The sequence below is a fragment of the Carcharodon carcharias genome, chromosome 2, assembly GCF_017639515.1.
Source record: "Carcharodon carcharias isolate sCarCar2 chromosome 2, sCarCar2.pri, whole genome shotgun sequence".
Lineage (NCBI taxonomy): Eukaryota > Metazoa > Chordata > Chondrichthyes > Lamniformes > Lamnidae > Carcharodon > Carcharodon carcharias.
Genome location: NC_054468.1, coordinates 5,799,931 through 5,826,783, shown reverse-complemented (window position 1 = coordinate 5,826,783; position 26,853 = coordinate 5,799,931). Strand labels below are relative to the sequence as shown.

At 44.6% G+C, this 26,853-nt stretch overlaps 1 protein-coding gene across 3 annotated transcripts in view; it reads right to left on the bottom strand.

The window, feature by feature from the left end:
- tp63 (tumor protein p63) overlaps nucleotides 1–26,853 on the bottom strand; it is an 87,872-nt gene that overhangs the window by 17,076 nt on the left and 43,943 nt on the right. For all 3 annotated transcript variants that reach the window (XM_041182697.1, XM_041182699.1, XM_041182698.1), the window contains 6 exons: nucleotides 8,561–8,747; nucleotides 7,516–7,631; nucleotides 6,870–6,979; nucleotides 5,996–6,132; nucleotides 5,045–5,130; nucleotides 3,977–4,101 (listed from right to left, as the gene is read on the bottom strand). In XM_041182697.1, the coding sequence (XP_041038631.1) occupies nucleotides 3,977–4,101; nucleotides 5,045–5,130; nucleotides 5,996–6,132; nucleotides 6,870–6,979; nucleotides 7,516–7,631; nucleotides 8,561–8,747 (761 nt within the window). The remainder of the gene's footprint in view (nucleotides 1–3,976; nucleotides 4,102–5,044; nucleotides 5,131–5,995; nucleotides 6,133–6,869; nucleotides 6,980–7,515; nucleotides 7,632–8,560; nucleotides 8,748–26,853) is intronic.

The following is a 26,853-nucleotide window of genomic DNA, read 5'->3' as shown; positions in this document are numbered from 1 at the left end:
CAGTAAGTTCTGCTTTAAGATCCAAGGGGTCTTGACAGGGTGGATGTGGAGAGGATGATTCCTCTTGTGGGAGAATTTAGAACTAGGGGTCACTATTTCAAAGTAAGGGATCCTCATAAGTCAGAGATGAGGAGAAATTTTTTCTCTCAGAGGGTCGTGAGTCCTTGGTACTCTCTTCCTCAAAAGGTGGTGGAAGCAGAGTCTTTGAATATCTGTAAGGCAGAGGCAGATAGATTCTTGATTAACAAGGGGTCAAAAGGTTATCAGGGTGGGCAGGAATGTGGAGTTGAGTTTACAATCAGATCAGCCATGATCTTATTGAATGGTGGAGCAGGCTTGAGGGGCCGAGTGGCCTACTCCTGCTCCTAATTTGTATGTTCGTATAACACAATATTTCAAATGGGCCAAAGTGATGGGAACCTCAAATAGCTAAGTATGTGGATATGGCCATGGCACATCACCAGAACAAATTTTTAAAGAATGTTGAACAGTTTCTATTAAATGTATCCCTGTTAAATGCCTGCACATAGTGGCACCTATTTGTAAAATTGAATTTATTGCTGTGATAACAAACCAGATCACTGCACCAAGTGACACAAAGCTGGATAGAAGGGTGAGCTGTGAGGAGGATGCAGAGATGCTTCAGTGTGATTTGGACAAGCTGAGTGAATGGGCAAATGCATGGCAGATGCAGTATAATGTGGATAAATGTGAGGTTATCCACTTTGGTAGCAAAAAACAGGAAGGCAGATTATTATCTGAATGGCTATAAATTGAGAGAGGGGAATGTGCAATGAGACCTGGGTGTCCTTGTACACCAGACGCTGAAGGTAAGCATGCAGGTGCAGCAGGCGGTAAAGAAGGCAATTGGTTTGTTGGTCTTCATAGCCAGAGGATTCAAGTACAGGAGCAGGGTGTCTTGCTGCAATTATACAGGGCCTTAGTGAGACCACACCTGGAATTGTGTGTGCAGTTTTGGTCTCCTTATCTGAGGAAGGATGTTGTTGCTACAGAGGGAGTGCAGCGAAAGTTTACCAGACTGATTCCTGGGATGGTGGGACTGACATATGAGGAGAAATTGAGTTGATTAAGATTATATTCGCTGGAGTTCAGGAGAATGAGGGGGGGATCTCATAAAAACCTATAAAATTCTAAAAGGACTAGACAGGGTAGGATGCAGGAAGGATGTCCCCGATGGTGGGAGAGTCCAGAACCAGGGGTCACAGTCTGAGGATATGGGGTAGACCATTTGGGACTGAGATGAGGAGAAATTTCTTCCCCTAGAGAGTGGTGAGCCTGTGGAATTCACTACCACAGAAAGTAGTTGAGGCCAAAACATTGTATGTTTTCAAGGAATTAGATATAGTTCATGGGGCGAAAGAGATCAAAGGATATGGGGAGAAAGTGGGAGCAGGCTATTGAGTTGGATGATCAGCCATGATCATAATGAATGGCGGAGCAGGCTTGAAGGGCCGACTCCTGCTCCTATTTTCTATGTTTCTAAGTGATGGATTGTTCGACGTGATAGGCAATGTTGACTAAAATGAAAGGACAGGTGGTTGAGTCTAGTTTACTGAACTCAGATGGTATAATGGGAAAATGGTACAGTATGGCTGGTATTCTGGAAGGGTAAGGAGGAAGGGGCTGCCATTAAACCACATAGGATCAACTCAACATCTACTAAACAACTCAATTGAAGTCACAACAATAGTGACTACAAGTTGTTTTTAAAAATACAACCTATTTTTTTGATCTCTAGTGTTTCTGGCACTCCCCATCCTGCTCTCTTCAGCAACTAGCAGTGAACGATCCCAGCCTGTGTACAGCTACATTGGTACAGTGAATACCAAGAGGAAGCCCTGTGCACTGGAGGCTCTGCTCTCAGTGCCCAATCTTTCCCTCACAGAATGATACTGTTTGCACTTTGAGAGCAAGGTTAGTCTTATGGAGGAATAAACTGCAAATAGGAAACACATGGCAGGCTGGTGAGTTAACTGATGAGTTTAGGTAGCAACGTGTATTTCAGATGCTGGCCAACCTGCCTTGTACTTGGAGCATTTTCTGCTTTTCTGTCACATTTAGTGACCGGTCTATGCGAATCTGGTTACTCATATATCCTCAGGAAATGAAACTCTTGCTTGCTTATCATTCACATAGCTGAGCTTGCTGCTCGGTCAGGATGCTGGGCAATAGACCACCAAAGACCCCCAACCCACCCACCACAACAAAAAGAAAGTGAAATGAGAAGAACAGCTCTACTAGGTTTCCAAATTAAAGCAATGGAAGCAGATGAGCCAGTCACAGACAGCAACTTAAAAGGAATAAGGACAGGCTAATCAAATGTCATGATCATGAAGGTGAGATCAAAAGAAAAGTGACAAAAGCACAAAAGAAGCAAAGAAACACCCATCGAGAATAACAACTTAAACCAGCAAACGAAAGGAAATAGGTATTTGAGGCTGCAGATATGGTGCTGCACATCAATGCATTTTAGGATTTCTTCATATTATAAATGCGAATTTGTCAAATGCAATTACAAGATTCTAAAAAATTAAACCCAATCTTTTTAAATTACTTCATTCTACCACAAACTCAGTAACCAAGGCACAGGCTCAAGCTTAGAAGAGTAAACTAACAGCTCAGATTTTACTACTTCATGTAGAGGGTGCTGAACTTGTGGAACATACTGCAGGAAAAGAGTATAACTCGAGAGCTTTTTGACAAAAGATGTGATGGGAAAAAGGTGAAAGGTAAAGAGGGCGAATGTAAGTGAATGAGGTGCTGGATTTTTCGACTGGCTCTGTGTATCATTCAGGTGAATCTGCAATGTCCGCTCAATGGCTTTAATATCCTTTTTTATAATAAGGCACCCCAAAATGCTTATTGTAATCTGACTGGCCAAACTAATATTTTCATACACATTGGACATTACTTCTTTCTCCTTGTATGTTGTTCCCCAAATCAGCACCTATTACAAAGTGAAGGATCCCTTGGCGTTTGGGAGCTGAGAATCTGCTATTGCTGGGGACATTTCTGAGCATTAAGAAAGCCAACATCTCCATTTCATATTCCTTCCCCCTTTTACAGTCTATTTCATAATGCAATTACATTCCCTTCCCTCTAAAAAGAATAAGGAGGAATGGTCACTCCGTTCATTTTTGTTCAAACAAAAGTGTGCAGTGTAAACTATTTCCAGCTAGATTTGGCTTAAGGAGGCTTCCAGGCACTTTCATCAAACTAGTCTCCATTAGCTAGTAGTGTGAAGTGTGGTCACTGTGGGCAGTTCTTCTATTATGTCCTATACATCAAGATTGGAATCAACTGGATTTCAGGTTGACATGGTATAGTCTGATCAAGCTGAAGCTTAGATCAGAGTGATGTAATGCAAGGACCTAACCTGGGTTATTAAGGAAAAATTTGTACTGATTCATTATTCCTTTTTCTATCGGGTCCTGACTAGTTACTCCCCACTATGTGGGGTCATGACTAATTAGTTACTCCCCATTCCATGGGGTCTTGCACCATACTTGCTGAGGGGGGAAAATAGAATGAGTGTACACATTGTGCAAGCTCCTTTCCAAGTCACTCACCATCCTGACTTGGAACTATATCGTCGTTCCTTCACTGTCGCTGGGTCAAAATCCTGGAACTCCCTCCCTAACAGTATTGTGAGTGCACCTACACCATAGGGATTGCAGCGGTTCAAGGCGGTGGGCTCAAGAGCAATTAGGGATGGGCAATAATTGCTGGCCTTGCCAACAACATCCACATCCCATGAAAGAATAAAAACAAACATTGAAAACTGGCAGAGAGTTCAAGGCAGTTAATGATTTGGGGTGTTCAACTGATTGGCATACGACTGCAGCTTTGGCTGGACAGCAGCTGAATGTTTCGAATGGTTCACTGCTATGTAACCTGCTGTCAGATGTTATCCTCTACATAGCTGTGAGGAGGTTCTGATGATGTGTTAACTCACTGTTTTTGCAGCAGATGCTGTTGCTGCTGCCTGTAGCTCTCAATCGTGTGCTGCGGTAATAACTGCATCAGCTCCAGTGACTCTTTAATTTTCAGCAACACTTCATAAGTCTCTCGTCCTCTTATCTGAAAATCAAGAAACGTGAAAGTCAGGTACAGGGGAGGTACAATCCGTAGTTGCGTTTATGTAGCACTTATCACTGTGAAAATACCAAAGGCTCAGGGGGAAAATTGAGTGCGGTTCGGTGACTGATGGATTGATCAGTTGATTCAGATTTAAGCAGGTTATTGAAGGAGGATGGAGGCAACAAGGTGCAGAAGTTTAGGGAGAATGTTCTACAACATGTGAGTATGAGAGTAAAGGTTCCACCACAGGTGATTTAGCAAGAGTGGGGTGGGAAGATTTGGAAGAGTCTGAGCATACATGTTGGAAAGCAGAGTTTCAGAACAATTCTGTGGTAGGAAGGACTGACACCATTGAACAGATGTGTTAAGGGGCAGGTTGGTGGCAGATTTTCAATGTCAAGGATGATGGACTGCATTCTTGTGGTATATTGTGGAAACTTTCATGCACCAGGATCGCAACAGGAGAATTTCGTGGTGAAAAGAATGGATGTAAAATTGTGGGCCTCTCATCTCTCCCTCTTCCTCAAATTCCCTACCCGGTGAAATTCATGACCTGTGCACCATGACATGTGCCTATATTTTTCAGTTCTCCTTGTAAGAAAGAGACATGGACAATATAAAAATAATTGGAGCGTGTATGTGTGCTTGAGAGAGAGAAATAAAACATGCTGCATGATACTGAAACTTCAGTGAGCACCAAAAATGAAAAGTACCACAATGTGTTGGACATAGTAGACACAGAAACCCAACACCAGGCCCAGGAAAAAAAACTTTGCAATGCGACTACTAACACTTCAGAATATTAATAAATACAGATTCACAGGAAATTGTTTAAAATATTTGGCTGAAAAGTACTTTTTCCTTAAGCTGGAAATACAGACGATATTGATCAGTTGGACAGAAATTCTATAGGGGAAATTAGATTAAAAATCGGAAAACCTACTGGTAAATAAAACAGCTCCTCATCACCCGGCCGTCGTTTTTTGCTAGTGATCGATGCTACCTGGATCCCCTGGTTCACATGACGGACTGCAGGAAAACATTCAAAGGAACTCCATTAACAACCTGAGAGCTAACACGTGAATATCAGCATCAGTATCATTTGCTTACACCAGTTGGGATGGCACTGGTGGTAAAATCACCCTCTGAGCTTCTCCTGTTCGCCTACCATTACTGTGATGGAGGCGTAGCAGAAACCCTCTTCAATCACGTAAATGGGATCTTGTTGCCCTCCGAGGTTACAAGATGGCAAGCAGAGCAGCTCCAATGAAACTCCTGGTCATAGTTTTCACATGGGGTAGGGTGGTAGAACCCTAGAGAAACAGTGCTAGCAAAGGAGGAATTGTGCACAATATGAGGTCGTCTCTTCTGTGGCTGGTGGCTTTTCACAAATTTTTCATGGGACAGCACTGTCCTTAGGAGCGCAGTACGAAAAACTGCAAAGCATGGTGTGAGGGTCTGAATACCATAAATGTCGCCTGGCTATTGTGGGCAGCTGCTAAGTGGAGATCATGTAATTACAATAACATTCCAACCCCATCATTTTAAGAAGAGGCCTTTCACATGTTTCCCTGTCTTGCCTGGTGTGATAACAGGTCACAGCTCCTAGACGTGCAGAAGGGGAAATGTGCAGAGAAGCAGCACAAAGCTATGCCATGCAGAATAAACCAAGGTGGACAGGTCTCTGTGGAGCTGGTGAGGGCTGATGTGACTTGGATATACTGGGTCCATACAGTATGTGGGGATTCTGCAACATCCTCAGAACAATGAGTAATGGGACTCTGGAACCCGTCTGCTGCATTGGCCCAACCATCTCTTACAAATAGTGATGGAAACTACCAGTACAAATCAAACTGGAAAGTCCAACTTTACAAGGAGCCTAGTGGCAACTTACGCCGTTTGCTGGTGTCAACACCCTTCGTCCCTTCGGTCACTTGCTGTTTGCGTATGCTGTCTTCATCTGCCTTACGATCACGGCCAGGACAAGCACAAATACGAGCTTCAAAGCAACGACGTCCTAGAACCTGCCCGCTGGACATGAGAGAATGGGACGTTAACATATTCCATTAAAACAAAACACTGTTAGTAATGTACGATTCAATTGTTGCATAGATAAACCAAGATGTTGGAATGACCTTCATTATATATACTTGTGACTTATTTGTGTCTGATATGCTCCTGCAAAGTGGCATGGCATGTTTTACTACTTTAAAGGTGCTTTGGGGTCAGTTAGCTCAGTTGGTTACATCGCACGTGGTGCAGAAAAACGCCAACAGCATGAGTTCAATCCACCCATGACACTAAATAGCGAGAGAGAAAGGTGCTATACAAATACAAACTTTTGCTGTTAACGGAACCAGAGGACAATTATATAAACAACTTGTATGAACTTTCTCACTGCCTTTATTTTAGTGAAGCCAGTCAGGCCTCCTCTGTGTTGGCCCCAACTGTACCAGTCACACCCTGTAACCTGGGGGACAAGTGAACAATTCCTGCAACTCTGCCAATGTTAATCAAACTGGCTGGCAGCAACAGGGTGGTGCCCTCTTTCACCACAGTTCTCTCATTCCAAACAAACAGTCTGTAGCTGTAGTCTGATATCAAAATAGAGACCAGCGTTCAGTCGCTAGGGCTGAGAATGCAGCTGAGTGGGAGAAACACCTGCTTCAGAGCAAACAATGGATGTCACAGCAGGTTAGGAAACCCAGCTGGTAAAGTCTGTGTCTACAAATCCAAATCCCAATCTATAAGGAGCCTGTGCGACTTACTCCCTGTTTTCCAGAGTAACGATGATGAGGATGGGCCGTCGGTTCATTCCCCCAACACAGCTGCTGTTACACATGAAGTTATACAGGATCGTGGTGAATTCGGTGCCAACCTGGTTTAAACAATGGTGAATAGAAGGAGACGTTAAACTGACCTTCCTATGGACAAAGATGCATCACATCAAGAATCTGCTGATACTGAGGCCATTTCACGTAATTTGCAGCTTCACTGGGTACCACATAATTTAGGACAAGTGACTTGTTAGGGTGACTTTGAACACTTGTTTGCAACAATTCTAACTTTTATCAGCAGGTCAGAAATGGGTGATAGTGAATAAGCTGCTGATTCATACCTCATTGATTTTCTTTCCACTAAAGATCATCTGGGCAGTGGGTAAATCAGGCTGAGTTACCACTGGGCAGAAAGTAAAAGGGGCTGAATTATCTATTGGACAGAGTTTAAAACAGACCCTTGATTTGCCCAGCTTTAAATGTTAACAATCACCCCCATTGTGTGTAACCATGTGAGTAGCACAATCCAACAGTGAAATAAAGAGCCTCTGAGCAGCAACTGACTATTTTTTGATCACATGCATATTTCTTCATTTCAAATTTGACCAGCAACATAGGGATCAAAGGTATATCTTACCTGAGGTGGTTCATAGGGCACCATGACACTCTGCCTCCCAGTGATCGGGTCCTCAACATACTGTGCATGGCTGCTTCCCTCCACTCGGATTAGATGGCTGGGTGGGGCCACCTGACCTACAGGAACAACATTCCAGTTAAAAGGGAATGATATATCCATTTACAACATCAATGACAATCACATTTTCTCCATTCCTTAGCTGCTATGTCAGTAAATTAGACATGATGTACATGATAGTGAGAGACTCATTAGAGAGGAATATGCTGCAAATTAAACTTTTTTTTCTATTAAAGCAGTGTGCCATGTAACAGCATCTGGCAGAGCAGTGTGACGACCTGCAACCCTATGTGTATCTTGCGCTTATATATTACGCATACATAAATAGCACTGGTGTTAGGCTAGTGTTACAACATTGTTCCCTTGGCATTTGGCATTCTTGCGAATTGTCTTGAGGGGGGCAAGATGAAAAGCTTTGACAATATTTGGCTTTTTTCAGCAATACTACAGTTTAATACTTTAATGACACCAAAACCTATCATTTTGAAGATTAGTTAAAATTAATGAGAAATCATAAGGCATTTTTTTGGTTATCTCAATTTTGAGGCAGCATTCTGTTGAGCTATTGAGCCTTATAGTGCTATTAACCAAGCCTTAGAGTGGGAAACTTTTGTGATTAACCAGCTGTTGCTCTCTGGGCAAGACCAATGACTGAATATCACTTGGTAGGGGATTCTACGGATTAAAAGCAGGCAATACAAGTATTTACACAAGAGAATGCAGGTACCTTATTCTAAAATATGTCTGAAACGGTATATGTAAATCTAAATCATTTCAGCATTAACAAGGCATGATCTTTGTGATCGTGTGTTTTGGACACTGATTTGAAGAGCCTTGCATCATTCAGTCAACACATGACTCAAGTCATGTAATGTTGCAGCCCAAGAACATCCAGGTAAGTGCGGAATGTTAGCCCACTCAACATCAACTCCCCCACCAAATGCCCTGCCCCTTTAAGAAGCTGATACTTAAAGAAGGTTAGCTTTACCATCATTGAACTCTCGACTGAGCTCATGGTTTGGGCATCGTTTCACCACTTCAGTGACATGCTCTGCCTTCTTGTACACAGGCATGGCCCGAATCACAGCTCCCTGCGGCGGTTGTGTCATTACTTTGATCTGGATGGGACAAGTCTTGGCAATCTGACAGTACAATTTCTTCAGCTCTGGAGAATACTGGTGGAGACAACAGAAACAGAGTACTGAGTTTCACTGTAACATATCAGCAGCTCTCAATTCTCTCATCATTATATTTGTTTGAGCAAATAGTCTTAATTTGGCACCAAGTGTGAAAAATCTTAGTATGGATTAGCAAGTCACATTAAAAAAGATCACAAGTTTATGTAAATACTTAAATGCGCTTGAACTGAATCTTGACAAACGCACATGAAACTAACAACCAATTCCTGCAGCTGTGATTTGGATGGAAGTTTATGATGCTGTGCTGACATATTTGGGTCATTGCATTTTTCTGGTGCATTTAGGTGAAAGCTCACATCATACAGTACCAGGGTAAGTTGCAAGGATAGTAGGATTGTTATTATGAAGACATGAGATCAAATGGACTAACGGCCTCATTGGAACCTGTACGACTCTTTATGAAACACAAACAAGCCCAGTTATGGTTTTCCAATTATGCACTGACTGGGCCCGATTTTTCAAGTCCACTGAAACAAATTAAGTGGAGGGGGGAGCGCAGAGTGGTGGAGGGTGGAATTTGCAGGACTGATAGGTATACAGGTAGAAAATCCTGGCCTGAGAGTTCAAGACAACACACAAGGTTTTAATTCAGAACCATTTTCATTAAGGCGGTCATCTGCCCTTCATCCTGATTGCATTCTTGAGGCGTGAAACATGGAGGCACTCAATTTTAGGACAAAATCATCCTGAATTTGTAAATATAATCATCTCAAATCACCCCTATAATATTTATTAATAAATACAGATATTGCAAGGCAACACCTCACTGTACTAAGCTCAACATAACACTGATTCTGGGTAAGATAGTAAATTTCAGGCAGGAAGCCTTGGGCCCATTAAGTACTCCTATCCACAGAGTCTCAGGGTGCATTTCTAATAAGCCACATGTTGACAAGAACCTTCCTAACTACTCCTTGAAACCCATTAAGGTATCTTGATTCAACACCTGTGCCTGCATTCCTATTCTTCAATTTTACCTCTAAGTTTTGCTTGTTTCTAAGCTTTCACCTTCTCTGAGCATATGGGTGTAATCCTGTTCACTGGGAATGTTTCACTTGTACAGCGAGATGCTGATGTATTGCACAGGACCCACCTGGGCCAGCAGAGGGAACTTTCACCTAACAAATAAAGCCAGTCATTGGTTCTTGCTTGAGGGAAGGATCTCCAAGGCTTTAGGCTAACATGAACAATAATAAACATTAAAATGAAAATTATTGGCTAATTCTAACGAAATGCATATCCAGGGTGAAGTTTAATAAATTTAAAAAGAGAACAATAATTAATAATCTCTGCCAAAATAGGTCATGGTCACAAATATTTCGTCCAAGAGTTGAATTTCTAGTGACAGTCGAGGGTTTTGGTGAATGCTGATGACTGGAAGGCTTTAAACACCAGCTGTTGCTTCATACAGAGTAAGACAATGCCAGGTTCCATTTCAGGCTGTTGAGGTACCAAAAGTGCTCTAGCCCGGGTTTGCACTCCTGATTGCCACTTACTCAGAGCCCTGCTAGACTGTTGGTGTGTTTGGGGATTAGGCAGGAACAGAATTTGGAGCAGCTACAATTCACCTTCTCAGTTCTGGCCCATAGGCCCAGACACAATGACACACTTGTACCAGAACAATGGCCACTTAGGGTGAGATGAAGTATTCTACAAGTCAGCACCTCAGGAAAGTAGAGAACATTTATTAAAACAAAGTGTGCGCGCAGTTGGAAGAAGTATGTCTCCCACTGTTAAGAATACAATATGCATTAAAAGGCAAGATGAGAGTCAGTGATAAACGCAGAAGAGAGCATGACCCCTGTCACAGTAAATCTGCCTTTACCTCAACAAACAGGTGAGCAATATCATGCAATCAGCCCATGCCTTTAGGTGGTGTTCAGTTGACAAAAGTTCTTACAAAGTAGCATTAAGTGGAACAGCCTCCAGTGTCATTACGCACGCACAGGGTCTGCACAACTTCAGTCTTTTAATCTAAGCTCGCACTTTAAGCGGGTTACAGAAATAAACAGGTGAGGCTTCACCAAGGTTTAACAGGGTTACATTCTCATAGGTTGTGTCATGAATGGCTTGCTATGGATTCAGAACTTGCAGCCCTCCATGTACCCTACTGGGCAGGGCAGGGCAAAGCACACAGCCCTGGTCACTGCCAACTCATGGTTGGATGCAAAGTGGTTGGGATTGGTAGAAAGAATGCGGAGAGACAATATAAAATCAAGGGGACAATTCTAAAGAGGTTGCAGGAATAGAGGGACCTGGGTGTATATGTGCATAAATCACTGGAGGTGGCAGTTCAGGTTGAGAGCGTGGTTAATAAAGCAACCAGAATCCTAGGCTTTATAAATAGGGGCATAGTGTACAAAAGCTAGGATGTTATATAAAGCCTGTATTAAACACTGGTTTGGCCTCAGCTGAAGTACTGGGTCTAGTTCTGGATGCCACACTTTGAGAAGAGTGTGCAGGTATTAGATAGAGTGCAGAAAACATTCACGAAAATTGTTCCAAGGATGAGGAGCTTCAGTAACTTGGATAGATTGGAGAAGTTGGGGCTGTTCTCCTTGGAGAAGAGAAGGCTGAGATGAGATCTGATAGAAGCATTCAAAGCTATGAGGGGTCTGGACAGGGTAGATAGGGAGAAACTGTTCCCAGTGGTAAAGGATCGGGAACCAGAGGGCACAGATTTACGGTAACTGGACAGGGCAGATAGGGAGAAACTGTTCCCAGTGGTAAAGGATCGGGAACCAGAGGGCACAGATTTACGGTAACTGGACAGGGCACATAGGGAGAAACTGTTCCCAGTGGTAAAAGATCGGGAACCAGAGGGCACAGATTTACGGTAACTGGACAGGGCAGATAGGGAGAAACTGTTCCCAGTGGTAAAAGATCGGGAACCAGAGGGCACAGATTTACGGTAACTGGACAGGGCAGATAGGGAGAAACTGTTCCCAGTGGTAAAGGATTGGGAACCAGAGGGCACAGATTTACGGTAACTGGCAAAAGAAGCAATGGCGACACAAGGAGAAACTTTTTCACACAGGAAGTGGTTGGGATCTGGAATGCACTGAGAGTGTAGTGGAGGGAGGTTCAATCGAGGCATTCAAGAGGGAATTGGATTATTATTTGAAAGGGAAGAATGTGCAGAGCTAAAGGGACATGGCAGGAGAGTGGCACTAGATGAACTGCCCCTTCAGTGAGCCAGCACCGACATTTTGGGCCAAATTTCCTCCTCCTGCGTTGTAACCAGCACAGTATGTGGAGTTTGGGGTTCCTTTAGTATAACCAGGAAATGATCCTGCTTAGTCAAAGCTTAAAATAAACTGTTACATACCTCTACTCTTTATTTCAAGATAAGTGGGAAATGAAGGGAAGTCTCCAGGATTAGTCTTGTTTAAGCATTTTTTAAAAATACACCAGTGCTTTCGAGGAGAAATTAATGGCATTAACTGAATTTTTAAAAAAAAGTCACTGATTTTTATTAGCGGTATGAAGCCCCTGAAACGCAGAGCCTCTCTCTGGGCTGTGAGGCTGGTTATTAGTGGAAATTCTTCTGCTTGTTCCTATCTGGCTCCATTGTGAACAGCAGGATGGTACAACACTGAACCAGCCTGAGGGCTCAGCAAAACCTCCTGACCCTAGAATGACCTGCACCCCAGCAGGAGATTCACGTTTGGTGAATTCTCTGTCAGCTGTGGGTCAATGGTGAGCATTCTTGCTTCTGAATGAGTGCGTTCAAGCCCAACTCTAAAGACTTGTGCACAAATTCTAGGCTGACACTTCTCCAGTGCAGTACTGCGTGAGCGATGTACTGTCAGAGGTGCTGGCTTTTGGGTGAGATGTTAAACCGATTCCCTGTTTTGCTTCTTACGGTGGACACAAAAGATCACAATACACTATTTCAAAGAAGAACAGAGGATTTATTCTCAGTGTCCTGACCAATATTTATCCTGCAATAAATATCGTAAAGCAGATTATCTGGTCATTCTGACCTTGCTGTGCCACAAAGTGGTTGCAACATTTCTTATATTACAACAGTGATTATAACACACAAATTACTTCATTGACTGTAATGCAGTTTGGGACAAGCTGAGGTTGTGAAAGGCACTATATAAAAAAATCCAAGTCTCTTCTTTCCTTATTCACATTTATCTAAAGCTATTCATTTTATTTCTCTGTGCTCACACCTTTTTTTTTTCTCATTAAATTTTCAAACATTCATTTCAAATTTAGTCCTCCACACTTTCACTGCCTACCCCCAAAATCGTTCTTGACTTTGGAAAATGCATTTCCTTCCAAGTTCTCCCTGTGCGCATGTGTATGTGTGCCAACTCCTGTCAGCTAACACCTGCCTTCTTTCGCAATATGCCGCCAGTCAAGGTGTGTCTCTCTCACAAAAAATCCTGGACAATTGTGCTGATGTTGGATCAGACGCCCTCAGAGCATTTAGCTCCTTTCCACTGAACTCCCAGCTGCTGCCAGCTGTCAGTCTCTCGATAAATTACTTCAAAGCTGCAACACTCTGACACTCCCAGGTGCTGACATCAGACAGGTGGGTCTTGGACACGGCTAACTTGTCAGTATCCACGCGACAGGATATGTCCATTAAACCAACCACAAAAGAATTAATGCAGATGCCACAGTAATTCTCTAAACCCGCAGGGCAAGAATTGTTAAACACTGGTAATACTGCACTCCCAGACAGCTGCACACAGCAAAACGATCCCACTTACACATAGTCTGCAGCAAGGAAAACAAAGTTACAGAGGCTGCTAATCAGATTAGAAGGTCTCACTTTACCCCTTTTACTAGCCCAGGATAGAGCTAACCCAGGATTCAGGTTTTTGAAACACTTGCCAAAGGTAAATGATCCAATGTTTAGTCGTGCCATGATACACAGAATCAATCAGAATAGGATTCACTTCAGGTTCATCCTTGTGAATCTATCTGGATCACATCAAACTGCTAATACTTTCAACCCCAATTTTTCAGAATCCATCATCCCTGATTGGAAACAATAATTAAGTCAGACAGCAGAAATTTTCAAATGGGTTTGATCACTGACGAAAGCAGACTGCAGGGGTCAGGATGATGTCTACTTTATGCTAGAATCTAGGTTCAGGAGTAAATCAATCTGTGAAAAGATTTTGTCCTGCTTGAAGAGCCAGAAACACATTGAAACATAAACAGCATGTGCTCATTTTCTTTACTGTGGCTGCAGCAATGCAAAACATTAAAAATTATGAGCTGGAGCACAACTAGACTTCATATTCTCAGATGCATGAACGGTTTTCAGATTATTTATTAACCCGGGGCAGGGGGGGGTTCATGGTGGTGCCTGGACCCTCTGGAGAAAAATCTTCTACCATGGGGGGGGTGGGATTAACTTCTGTGCATTTGAATATGTTACTCAAATTCAATATTTTCAAAAATACATTCCCATTTTTAAACACAAGTCATAGGTTTCCTTGGCCTGCTGCAATGTTCCAGTGAAGCTCAACGCAAACTGGAGAAACTGCACCTCATCTTCCGACTAGGCACTTTACAGCCTTCCGGACTGAATATTGAGTTCAACAACTTCAGTTAATGAACTCTTTCCTCCATCCCCACCCCCTTTCCGATCCCCCTTTTTCCAATAATTTATAATTTAAAAAAAAATTTTTCTTTTCCCACCTATTTTTAAATTTATTTCGATCTATTGTTTTATCTCCACCTTTTAGCCCATTTCGAGCCCTTCCCCCCCACCCCACCCCACTAGGGCCATCTGCCACTTGCTACCCTTAATGTCCCCATTGGCACATTCCTTAGCTAATATCACCACCGTCAACACCCCTTTGTCCTTTTGTCTATGACATCTTTGGCAATCTCTTCTTTGCTTCCACCTATCACTGGCCCTCTATCTAGCTCTACCTGTCCCACCCCCCTCTACCAGCTTATATTTCACCTCATTTCTCTATTTCCTTAGTTCTGATGAAGAGTCATACGGACTCGAAACGTCAACTGTGTTCCTCCCCGCAGATGTTGTCAGACCTGCTGAGTTTTTCCAGCTATTTTTGTTTTTGTTTCAGATTTCCGCAGTATTTTGCTTTTATCATAAGTTTTAATGTATTCTTTCAGGGGATGAGGGCGTTGCTGGCAAGGCCAGCATTTGCTACCCATCTCTAATTGCCCTTGAACCAAGTGGCTTGCTAGGCCATTTCAGAGGGCAGATAAGAGTCAACCACATTGCTGTGGGTCTGGAGTCACATGTAGGCCAGACCAGGCAAGGATGGCAGATTTCCTTCCCTAAAGGGCATTAGTGAACTAGATGGGTTTGATATCATCAGTGCTTTACCCTGCACTGATGGCTATGACAGTGTCAGCAAGTCTCAGAATGGATTCGAAACACTGAGCAAAGAAATGTTCAGGGGCATCATTGCACTGTACCATTGGGTGCAGGAATGTGGGATCGCACTGTGTCATTGGGTGCAGGAATGTGGGATCGTACTGTGCCATTGGGCGCAGGGACGCAGGATCGCAATGTGCCATTGGGTGCAGGAATGTGGGATTGTACTGTGCCATTGGATGTAGGGACGTAGGATCGCAATGTGCCATTGGATGTAGGGACATAGGATCGCAATGTGCCATTGGATGTAGGGACGTAGGATCGCAATGTGCCATTAGAGGTAGGGACGTAGGATCGCAATGTGCCATTGGATGTAGGGACGTAGGATCGCAATGTGCCTTTGGATGTAGGGACGCAGGATCGCAATGTGCCATTAGATGTAGGGAAGTAGGATCGCAATGTGCCATTGGATGTAGGGACGCAGGATTGCAATGTGCCATTAGATGTAGGGACGTAGGATCGCAATGTGCCATTGGATGCAGGGATGTAGGATCGCAATGTGCCTTTGGATGTAGGGACGCAGGATCGCAACGTGCCATTAGATGTAGGGACGTAGGATCGCAATGTGCCTTTGGATGTAGGGACGCAGCATCGCAATGTGCCATTAGATGTAGGGACGTAGGATCGCAATGTGCCATTGGATGCAGGGACGTAGGATCGCAATGTGCCTTTGGATGTAGGGACGTAGGATCGCAATGTGCCATTGGATGTAGGGACGTAGGATCGCAATGTGCCATTGGATGTAGGGACGTAGGATCGCAATGTGCCATTGGATGCAGGGACATAGGATCGCAATGTGCCATTAGATGTAGGGACGTAGGATCGCAATGTGCCATTAGATGTAGGGACGCAGGATCGCAATGTGCCATTAGATGTAGGGACGTAGGATCGCAATTTGCCATTGGATGCAGGGACGCAGGATCGCAATGTGCCATTGGATGCAGGGACGTAGGATCGCAATGTGCCATTAGATGTAGGGACGTAGGATCGCAATGTGCCATTGGATGCAGGGATGTAGGATCGCAATGTGCCATTGGGTGCAGGGATAATAGAATAATAATACAATAGGAGCAGCACAGGAGAAGGCCATTCTGCTATTGAATATGTGCTGGTTCTCTGCAGAAGAAATTCACCCAGTGCCTTTTCCCCCCCACCATAACCCTGCACATTTCCTTTTCAGATGATGATCCAATTTCCTTTTGAATGCCTCAATTGAATTAGCCTCCACCATACTCTTAGGAAGTACATATCCAGTCATAATCCTTCGCTGCATAAAAACATTTCTTCCTCATGTTGTCAAGAGTCACGCTGCTCCATTGGCTGCAGAAATGTGGGATTGCACTGCACAGTTGGATGGAGGATTGCACTGTGCCACTGGGTGCAAGAATACAGGATTACACTGTGCCATTGGGTGTAAAAGGGAATAAAGTAACAAATTATCGGAGTTTGTCAGAAAGGTATGGTTATAATCATGGGGATTTTAATCTACATATAGGCTGAAAAAATCAGATGGGCAAAAGTAGCCTAGATGAGGCATTCATAATGTTTTCAGTGTAGTTTCTTAGAACAGCACATTCTGGCACCAAGCAGAGATCAGGCTATACTGGGCCTGATGGGATTAATGAAAGATCTCATAGTGAAGGCAACCCCAGGCAGCAGCGATCACAATATGACTGAATTTTACATTTAGTCTGAGGGAGAGAAGAGTGCGTCCAAGACTAGTATTTTAAACTTAAGTAAGGGCAATTATGAGGGCATGAAAGCAGGCCTAGCTAAAGTGAACTGGCAAATTAGACGTATGGATAGGTCAGTAGAGATGCAGTAGCAGACATTTAAGGGAATATTTCAGAATACACAGAATAGATACATTCCAATGAGAACTAAAACTTCTAAAGGTAGGATCCACCATCTGTGGTTCACTAAAATAGTTAAAGATAGTATCAAACTTAAAGAAAAAGCGTATAATTTTACAAAAATGGGCGGCGTCAGAAGATTGGACAAAATATAAAAACAGCAAAGAACGACTAAAAGATTAATGAAGAGGGAAGAATTAGAGTACGAGAGAACACTAGCTAGAAAGGTAAAGGCAAATAGTAAGTTTCTATAGGTATTTAAATAAGAAAAATGTTAACAAAGTGAGCATTAGTCCTATAGAAAGTGAGTCTGGGAAATTAACAATGGAAAATAAGGAGATGGCAGCTGAATTGAACAGATATTTTACATCGGTCTTCACTATAGAGGATACAAGTAACATCCCAGAAATATCCGTAAATCAGGAAACAGAAGGGAAGGAAGAACTTCGGTCAATTACAATCACCAGAGAAGTGGTACTGAGTAAATTGTTGGAGCTGTGGGCTGAAAAGTCCCTAGGTCCTGATGGACCTCATCCTAGGGTCTTAAAAGAAGTGGCTAGTGAGATAGTTGGTTTTAATTTTCCGAAATTCTCTAGATTCAGGGAAGGCTCCATTAGATTGGAAAATAGCAAATGTAACTCTTATTCAATAGGGACACAGAAAGCAGGAAATTACAGGCCAATTAGGTTAACATCTGCCATAGGGAAAATGCTAAAAGCTATTATTAAATTTGTTATATCAGGGCACTTGGAAAAATTCAGTGAGATCAGGCTGAGTCAACATGGTTTAGTGAAAGGGAAATTGTATTTAACCAACTTCTTTGAAGAAGTGACATGTGCTGTGGATAAAGGGGAACTGATGGATGTACTGTATTTAGGTTTGCCGAAGCATTTGATAAGGTACCACATCAAAGATCATTGCATAAAATAAAAGCTCATGGTACAGGGGTTAACACATTGGCATGGATAGAAGATTGGTTAGGCAGCAGGAAACAGTGCAAAGCCATAAATGGTAATTTTCTGGTTGGCAAGATGTAACAAGTGGTGTGCCACAGGGATCAGAGCTGGGGCCTCAACTTTTTACAATGTATATAAATGAATTGGATGAAGGGACCGAAGGTGTGGTTGATAAATTTACTGATGGAACAAAGATAGATAGGAAAGTAAGTTGCAAAGATGACATAGGAAAGCTACAAAGGGATATGGATAGGTTAAGTGAGTGGCTAAAGGCCTGGCAAATGGAGTATAATGTGAAATCGTCCATTCTGGTAGGAAGAGTGAAAAAGCATATTATCTAACTTTTGGGGGATTGCAGAGCTCTGAGATGCAGAAGGATCTGGGTGTCCTAGTGCATGTCTGCAAGTACAGTAGGTAATTAGGAAAGCTAATAGAATGTTATTGTTTATTGTGAGGAGAAATGAATACAAAAGTAGGGAGGTTATACTTCAGTTATACAGGGCACTGGTGAGACCACATCTGGAGTATTGTGTTCAGTACTGGTCTCCTTATTTAAGGATATAAATGTGTCGGAAGCAGTTAAGAGGTTTGCTGATGAGTAGCAGGAATGGGCGGGTTGTCTTGTGAGGAAAGGTTGGACAGGTTAGACTTATATCTACTGGAGTTTAGAAGAGTAAGAGGCAACTTGATTGAAACATAAGACCCTGAGGGGTCTTGACAGAGCAGATGTGGAGAGGATGTTTCCTCTTGCGGAAGAATCTAGAACTAGGGGGTCACTGTTTAAAAATAAGGGGTCGCCCATTTAAGACAGAGATGAGGTAAAATTGTCTCTCTCAGAGGGCCATGAGTCTTTGGAACTCTTCCTCAAAGCTGGTGGAAGGAGAGTCTTTGAATATTTTTAAGGCAGAGCTAGATATTTTCTTGATTAGCAAGGGGGTGAAAGGTTATTGGGAGTAAACAAGAACGTGGAGTTGAGGTCACAACCAGATCAGCCATGAACTTATTGAATGGTGGAGCAGGCTCGAGGGGCTGAGTGGCCTATTTCTGCTCCTAAATCGTATGCTTGTATGTACGTTTCTATGTTGGATGGAGAGATGCGGGATCGCACTGTTCCACTGGGTGCAGAGATGCAGGATCGCACTGTGTCATTGGGTGCAGCATCGCACCGTGTCATTGGGTGCAGGGATGCAGGATCGCACTGTGTCATTCGGTGCAGCATCGCACCATGTCATTGGGTGCAGGGATGCGGGATCGCATCATGTCATTGGGTGCAGGATCGCACTGTGTCATTGGGTGCAGGGATGCGGGATCGCATCATGTTATTGGGTGCAGGATCGCACTGTGTCAATGGGTGCAGGGATGCGGGATCGCACCATGTCATTGGGTGCAGGATCGCACCGTGTCATTGGGTGCAAGCATGCGGGATCGCACTGTTCCATTGGGTGCAGGGATGCGGGATCGCATTGTTCCATTGGGTGCAAGGATGCGGGATCGCACTGTTCCATTGGGTGCAGGATCGCACTGTTCCATTGGGTGCAGGGATGCGGGATCGCATTGTTCCATTGGGTGCAGGATCGCACCGTGTCATTGGGTGCAGGGATGCGGGATCGCATTGTTCCATTGGGTGCAGGGATGCGGGATCGCATTGTTCCATTGGGTGCAGGATCGCACCGTGTCATTGGGTGCAGGGATGCGGGATCGCACCGTGTCATTGGGTGCAGGATCGCACCGTGTCATTGGGTGCAGGGATCGCATTGTTCCATTGGGTGCAGGATCGCATTGTTCCATTGGGTGCAGGATCGCACCGTGTCATTGGGTGCAGGATCGCACCGTGTCATTGGGTGCAGGGATCGCATTGTTCCATTGGGTGCAGGATCGCACCGTGTCATTGGGTGCAGGATCGCACCGTGTCATTGGGTGCAGGATCGCACCGTGTCATTGGGTGCAGGATCGCACCGTGTCATTGGGTGCAGGATCGCACCGTGTCATTGGGTGCACGATCGCACCGTGTCATTGGGTGCAGGATCGCACCGTGTCATTGGGTGCAGGATCGCACCGTGTCATTGGGTGCAGGATCGCACCGTGTCATTGGGTGCAGGATCGCACCGTGTCATTGGGTGCAGGATCGCACCGTGTCATTGGGTGCAGGATCGCACCGTGTCATTGGGTGCAGGATCGCACCGTGTCATTGGGTGCAGGATCGCACCGTGTCATTGGGTGCAGGATCGCACCGTGTCATTGGGTGCAGGATCGCACCGTGTCATTGGGTGCAGGATCGCACCGTGTCATTGGGTGCAGGATCGCACCGTGTCATTGGGTGCAGGATCGCACCGTGTCATTGGGTGCAGGATCGCACCGTGTCATTGGGTGCAGGATCGCACCGTGTCATTGGGTGCAGGATCGTACCGTGTCATTGGGTGCAGGATCGCACCGTGTCATTGGGTGCAGAATCGTACCGTGTCATTGGGTGCAGGATCGTACCGTGTCATTGGGTGCAGGATCGTACCGTTCCATTGGGTGCAGGGATGCGGGATCGTACTGTTCCATTGGGTGCAGGGATGCGGGATCGCACTGTGTCATTGGATGCGGGATCGCACTGTTCCATTGGGTGCAGGGATGCTGGATCGCACTGTGTCATTGGATGCGGGATCGCACTGTTCCATTGGGTGCAGGGATGCGGGATTGCACTGTTCCATTGGGTGCAGGGATGCGGGATCGCACTGTTCCATTCGGTGCAGGGAATTTGTGCCAGGTGTGGGACCGCAATCCATGGTCCATCCCACAAAACTCCTCACATCATCAAGTCACTGTGAGAAGAGAGTGAAGAGAGAACTGGTGGGTTTCAAATACACCCAATTACAGGGTTCACAGCACCAATGCAGCTGCTGACTCCTTCTCCCCCTCCTGACTTGCACTCTCTGAGCTATTTGAGCTAAATCTCGGGATTGGGGTGGCGGGGGGGTGGGGGGGCTGCCGATGGCAGGGGAGGTGTCTGAGTAAGGCGGCGGGGGGGAAGCTTATAGTTCCAGAAAATTTTAAAAACTTCAAAACTTTAAAGGGGCTCGTCAGTCCTTTCAAATAAAATTTTATTTGCGTGAGACACTGTCATGCAGCAAAGGAACTCAGTGTAACAAAGGGTTAACACTTTTCTCTCTCCGCCTGGGATGTTCAGAACTGCACATCAGCCACTACAAACCTCATGCTTCAGGCAATGCCTCACCCTGAGGTTTTGGCCACGTTCCAGCCACGCTCCTAAACTTACTGAGGAATGCTGAAGCCACCCAAACGCTTCCTACAGCAAAATGCAAGTAATTTAGTTTAGATGGAGAGGAATAGGGGTGGGGGAGGGGGGAGGCTAAGAGAGAGAGAAAGAAAGAGAGAGAACGAGAGAGAGAGAGGGAGAGAGAGAGAAGGAAAAAGAGAGAGAGCGAGAGGAGGAAAGAGAGAGAGCGAGAGGAGGAAAGAGAGAGAGCGAAAGAAGGAAAGAAAGAGAGAGAGAGCGAGAGAAGGAAAGAGAGAGCGAGAAGGAAAGAGAGAGAGCGAGAAAAGGAAAGAGGGAGAGCGAGAGAAGGAAAGAGAGAGAGCGAGAGAAGGAAAGAGAGAGAGTGAGAAGAGGAAAGAGAGAGAGCGAGAGAAGGAAAGAGAGGGAGCGAGAAAAGGAAAGAGGGAGAGCGAGAGAAGGAAAGAGAGAGCGAGAGAAGGAAAGAGAGAGAGCGAGAGAAGGAAAGAGAGAGAGCGAGAGAAGGAAAGAGAGAGAGCGAGAGAAGGAATGGGAGAGAGCGAGAGAAGGAATGGGAGAGAGCGAGGGAAGGAAAGAGAGAGAGCGAGGGAAGGAAAGAGAGAAAACGAGAGAAGGAAAGAGAGAGAGAGCGAGAGAAAGAGAGAGAGCGAGAGAAGGAAAGAGAGAGAGCGAGAGAAGGAAAGAGAGAGCGAGAAGGAAAGAGAGAGAGCGAGAAGGAAAGAGAGAGAGAGAAGGAAAGAGAGAGAGAGAGAAGGAAAGAGAGAGAGCGAGAAAAGGAAAGAGAGCGAGCGAGAAAAGGAAAGAGAGCGAGAAAAGGAAAGAGAGCGAGAAAAGGAGAGAGCGAGAAGGAAAGAGAGAGAGCGAGAGAAGGAAAGAGAGAGAGCGAGAGAAGGAAAGAGAGAGAGCGAGAAGGAAAGAGAGAGAGCGAGAAGGAAAGAGAGAGAGCGAGAAAAGGAAAGAGAGAGAGCGAGAAAAGGAAAGAGAGAGAGCGAGAGAAGGAAAGAGGGAGAGTGAGAGAAGGAAAGAGAGAGAGCGAGAGAAGGAAAGAGGGAGAGTGAGAGAAGGAAAGAGAGAGAGCGAGAGAAGGAAAGAGAGAGCGAGGGAAGGAATGGGAGAGAACAAGAGAAGGAAAGAGAGAAAATGAGAGAAGGAAAGAGAGAGAGAGCGAGAGAAGGAAAGAGAGAGAGCGAGAGAAGGAAAGAGAGCGAGAAGGAAAGAGAGAGAGCGAGAAGGAAAGAAAGAGAGCGAGAGAAGGAAAGAGAGAGCGAGAGAAGGAGAGAGCGAGAGAAGGAAAGAGAGAGCGAGAGAAGGAAAGAGAGAGAGCGAGAGAAGGAAAGAGAGAGAGCGAGAGAAGGAAAGAGAGAGAGACCGAGAGAAGGAAAGAGAGAGAGACCGAGAGAAGGAAAGAGAGAGAGACCGAGAGAAGGAAAGAGAGAGAGCGAGAAGAGGAAAGAGAGAGAGCGAGAAGAGGAAAGAGAGAGAGCGAGAAGAGGAAAGAGAGAGAGCGAGAAGAGGAAAGAGAGCGCGAGAAAAGGAAAGAGAGAGAGCGAGAAAAGGAAAGAGAGAGAGCGAGAGAAGGAAAGAGAGAGAGCGAGAGAAGGAAAGAGGGAGAGCGAGAGAAGGAAAGAGGGAGAGCGAGAGAAGGAAAGAGAGAGAGCGAGGGAAGGAAAGAGAGAGAGCGAGGGAAGGAAAGAGAGAGAGCGAGGGAAGGAAAGAGAGAGAGCGAGGGAAGGAATGGGAGAGAACAAGAGAAGGAAAGAGAGAAAACGAGAGAAGGAAAGAGCGAGAGAAGGAAAGAGAGAGAGAGCGAGAGAAGGAAAGAGAGAGAGCGAGAAGGAAAGAGAGAGAGAGAGAGAAGGAAAGAAAGAGAGCGAGAGAAGGAAAGAGAGAGCGAGAGAAGGAAAGAGAGAGAGCGAGAAAAGGAAAGAGAGCGAGCGAGAAAAGGAAAGAGAGCGAGTGAGAAAAGGAAAGAGAGAGAGGGAGAGAGGGAAAGAGAGAGAGGGAGAGAGGGAAAGAGAGAGAGCGAGAAGGAAAGAGAGAGAGCGAGAAGGAAAGAGAGAGAGCGAGAAGGAAAGAGAAAGAGCGAGAAGGAAAGAGAGAGAGCGAGAAGGAAAGAGAGAGAGCGAGAAGGAAAGAGAGAGAACGAGAAGGAAAGAGAGAGAATGAGAAGGAAAGAGAGAGAACGAGAAGGAAAGAGAGAGCGGGAAGGAAAAAGAGAGAGTAAGAAGGAAAGAGAGAGAGCGAGAAGGAAAGAGAGAGAGCGAGAAGGAAAGAGAGAGAGCGAGAAGGAAAGAGAGAGCGCGAGAAGGAAAGAGAGAGCGCGAGAAGGAAAGAGAGAGCGCGAGAAGGAAAGTGAGAGAAAGGAGAGCGAGAAGGACAGAGTGAAACAGTGAGAGAGAGAAAAGAGGAGAGAAAAAAGAGAGAAAAAAAGAGACAGAGAGAAAAGAAAGAGAGAAGATCCAGAGAGGGAGATCCGAAAGGAAAGAGAGAGATGGGGATCCGGAGAGGGGCAGCAAGACAACTGGGGAGAGGGAGTGTCAGCGAAACAGTAAGGGGGGGGCAGCAAGACAGCAGGGTGGGTTGCAGCAGAGAGATGGGGGGACAGAGAGGCCGGTGATGGTGGGGTGGTGGGATTCATAGAGACTGGGTAGGGCAGAGGAGCAGAGAAACAGAGCTGTGAGCAGAGAGGTAGGGGGGCAGAGAAACAGATTCAGGCTGAGATACAGGAGACAGCTAGATGGGGTTGGTGGCAAAATCACAGTCAGAGGAAGAGAGGGTGGGTCTGGTGAGAGGGCAAGGGGGTGATAAAGAGATCGACAGATATAACTGAGCTGGTGACCTTTGTACTTTTGCAGAGTGCATACTGTAGAGACACAGCCTTCCTGAAGGGGTTTAATTTATGCACAACTAACATCTCATCTGACCAAAAAAAAACATGATTGCCCACCCTAGTTACCCTGAGGAAGTGGTGCTGGGCTTCCTTCTTGAATCTTCTGTTCCTGGCTTTGAGTGGTCACTTCAGGGGTCAGTTAAGAGTATATATTGATGTGGGAATGGAGTTACTTATAGGCCAGAGCAGGTAAGGACAGCAAGTTTCCCTCCTTAAAGGACATTACTGCACCAGCTGGGATTTTAGAAAAATCCAACAGCTTTTTAATTTCATATTTATTTACCATGGATCGTGGTAATCCAGCGTATAAGTTGATCCCATATTTCAACCACCAAAAATCATGCTTTTGCATATCCTCCATGTTTAAGTTGACCTCCCCCATCTTTTCAGCTATGAAATGCTATACCCACGTTAGCAGTTGGTCTCAATTTTTCTACCCCAGAAATCCATGTTTTACTTACATTATACTGTAAGTCGATATGTCATTAAGCAGGCGATAAGAGCTGTATTATGAAGATGAAATGCAGAGGTTTAAGACATGCCCACAAAGACCATGCATGGCCTGGTGAGGGATGAACAGAAAAGGGTCCTCCAGCAAAAAGAATGATGTACAAAGCTGCTTTCTAGCTCAAAGTCATATGTCATGCCCTGTAAGTATTTTGTAGGTTTCAATGAAATCACCTCTCGTTCTTCGAAACTCTAGAGAATACAGGCCTAGTTTCCCAAATCTCTCTTCAAAAGACAGTCCCACCATCTCTGGAACAAGTCTGGTGAACCTCCCTAGCACTCTGGCAAGTGTATCCTTCCTTAGGTAAGGAGACCAAAACTATACACAGTGCCCAGATGTGGTCTCACCACGTTTCTACATGATTGCAGCAAGACGTCTTTACTCCTGTACTCAAATCCTCTTGCGATGAAGACCAACATACCATCTACCTTCCTAATTGCTTGCTGCACCTGCATGTTAGCTTTCATGACTTATGAACAAGAACACCCACGTCCCTTTGGAAATCAACATTTCCCAACCTCTCACCATGAAAGAAATAGTCTGCATTCTTGCTTTTTTCTACTAAACTGGATAACTTCACACTTATTCACATTATATTCCATTTCAATTGTCCAACCTCACTCACTTGGCCTATCCAACCTCACTCACTTAGGCTATCCAATCTCTCCTCAAAAGCCAATCCCACCAACAACGGGATTGTCAGTCCCCTTGAAACTGCCTTGCATCCTTCTCAACTCACATTCCCATCTAGTTTTATGTCATCCACAAATTTGGAAATATTACATTTGGTCCCCAGACCCAAATCATTGATATAGATTGTGAACAGCTGTGGCCCAAGCACTGATCCTTGCAATACTCCACTAGTCACAGCCTGCTATCCTGAAAATGACCCATTTACTCCTACTCTGTTTTCTGTCTGTTGACCAATTCTCAATCCATTCCAGTATATTACTGCCAATTCCACGTGCTCCAATTTTGTTTACTAATCTCCTGTGCGACCTTATCAAGAGCTGCCTTATGGAATGATAAGTGTAGTGTTGCGTCAGGAGACCAGAATTGCTCAGAGACTACCAAGAGAACCGGCAGGTTCCAGTGATTCATCATCAGATAGCAGCAAAAGCATGAGTACCCATTATATCACGTCAGCAACACAGATGAAGAGCCCAAGAATTTCAATATGCCCAGCAGCCTTTTGCGTAGTCAAAAGGTTCAAAAACAGTGCTAGTGGAAACTACAGGACATGAGGAGACAAGACACATGGTGGTAATAGCCTGCATGGCCGACGGAACAAAATTAAAGCCGAAGGTAATTTTCAAAAGCAAAACCATGCCCGACATCAAGTTTCCTGGAGTTTTTGTGCGCATTCATTACAACAGTTGGGTGGACGAGGATGGAATGAACCTATGCATCGATAATGTGTGGAATGGGCATCTCCGGTGGCCTACGTAAAGAATGCAGCTGATTAGTGTGGGACATGCTCAGATCCCATAAAGCTGATGAGATCAAGAGGTGCAAACAAAGAAATAAAACCCACACTGCAGTTACATCAGGGCATCTCATGTATGTAGTTCACCCTTTGGATGTGTGTCTCAACAGGCCATTCAAGGATCATACATGTGCCAAATGCAATAGGTGGATAGTTGATGGAGAAAAATCTTCAGAGTGGAAATGTACCTGCTTGTGCGCTTTCATTATTAAATTGTGGGATGCTATTGGTGCACAAAGTGTCATCAGATCATTCAAAAATGTGGAATACCCAATTCAGTGGATGGAGTGGAAGATGATTTATTTTGGAGGAATGACTCAAGTGAAAATGCCAAATCTGATCCAGAGTAGGATCCTTACAATGATGCCACAGCCAAAGTAACTTCGAATGAATTTGATAAATTTTGTGGCAAATGCCAAAGACAATGAACTTGATGGTTTTAAAAAAACTTTGTGGTTAAAGGCATCTTTGTACAATTAGTTCATTCAATAAACCATGCTACATTAACTTGAGTATTGTTGAAAAGAGGGACTTATTTTTGTCGAAGCTTTTCGTCTTGCATCCATCAGGACAATTCACAAGAGTACAAAATGTTCAGGGAACAACAATTTAAACTGTATTAGAAGAGAGTGCTGATTGGTTAGCAAGTGGACTCAGACTGGTAGAGGCATTGCCATGGAGAATACACCAGTTGATGGTGACTGACAGTTAACTGCCAAGCATTGTTCGGCTCTGAAAAATGCCAGTCTACCTTAGATTACTCTGGAAG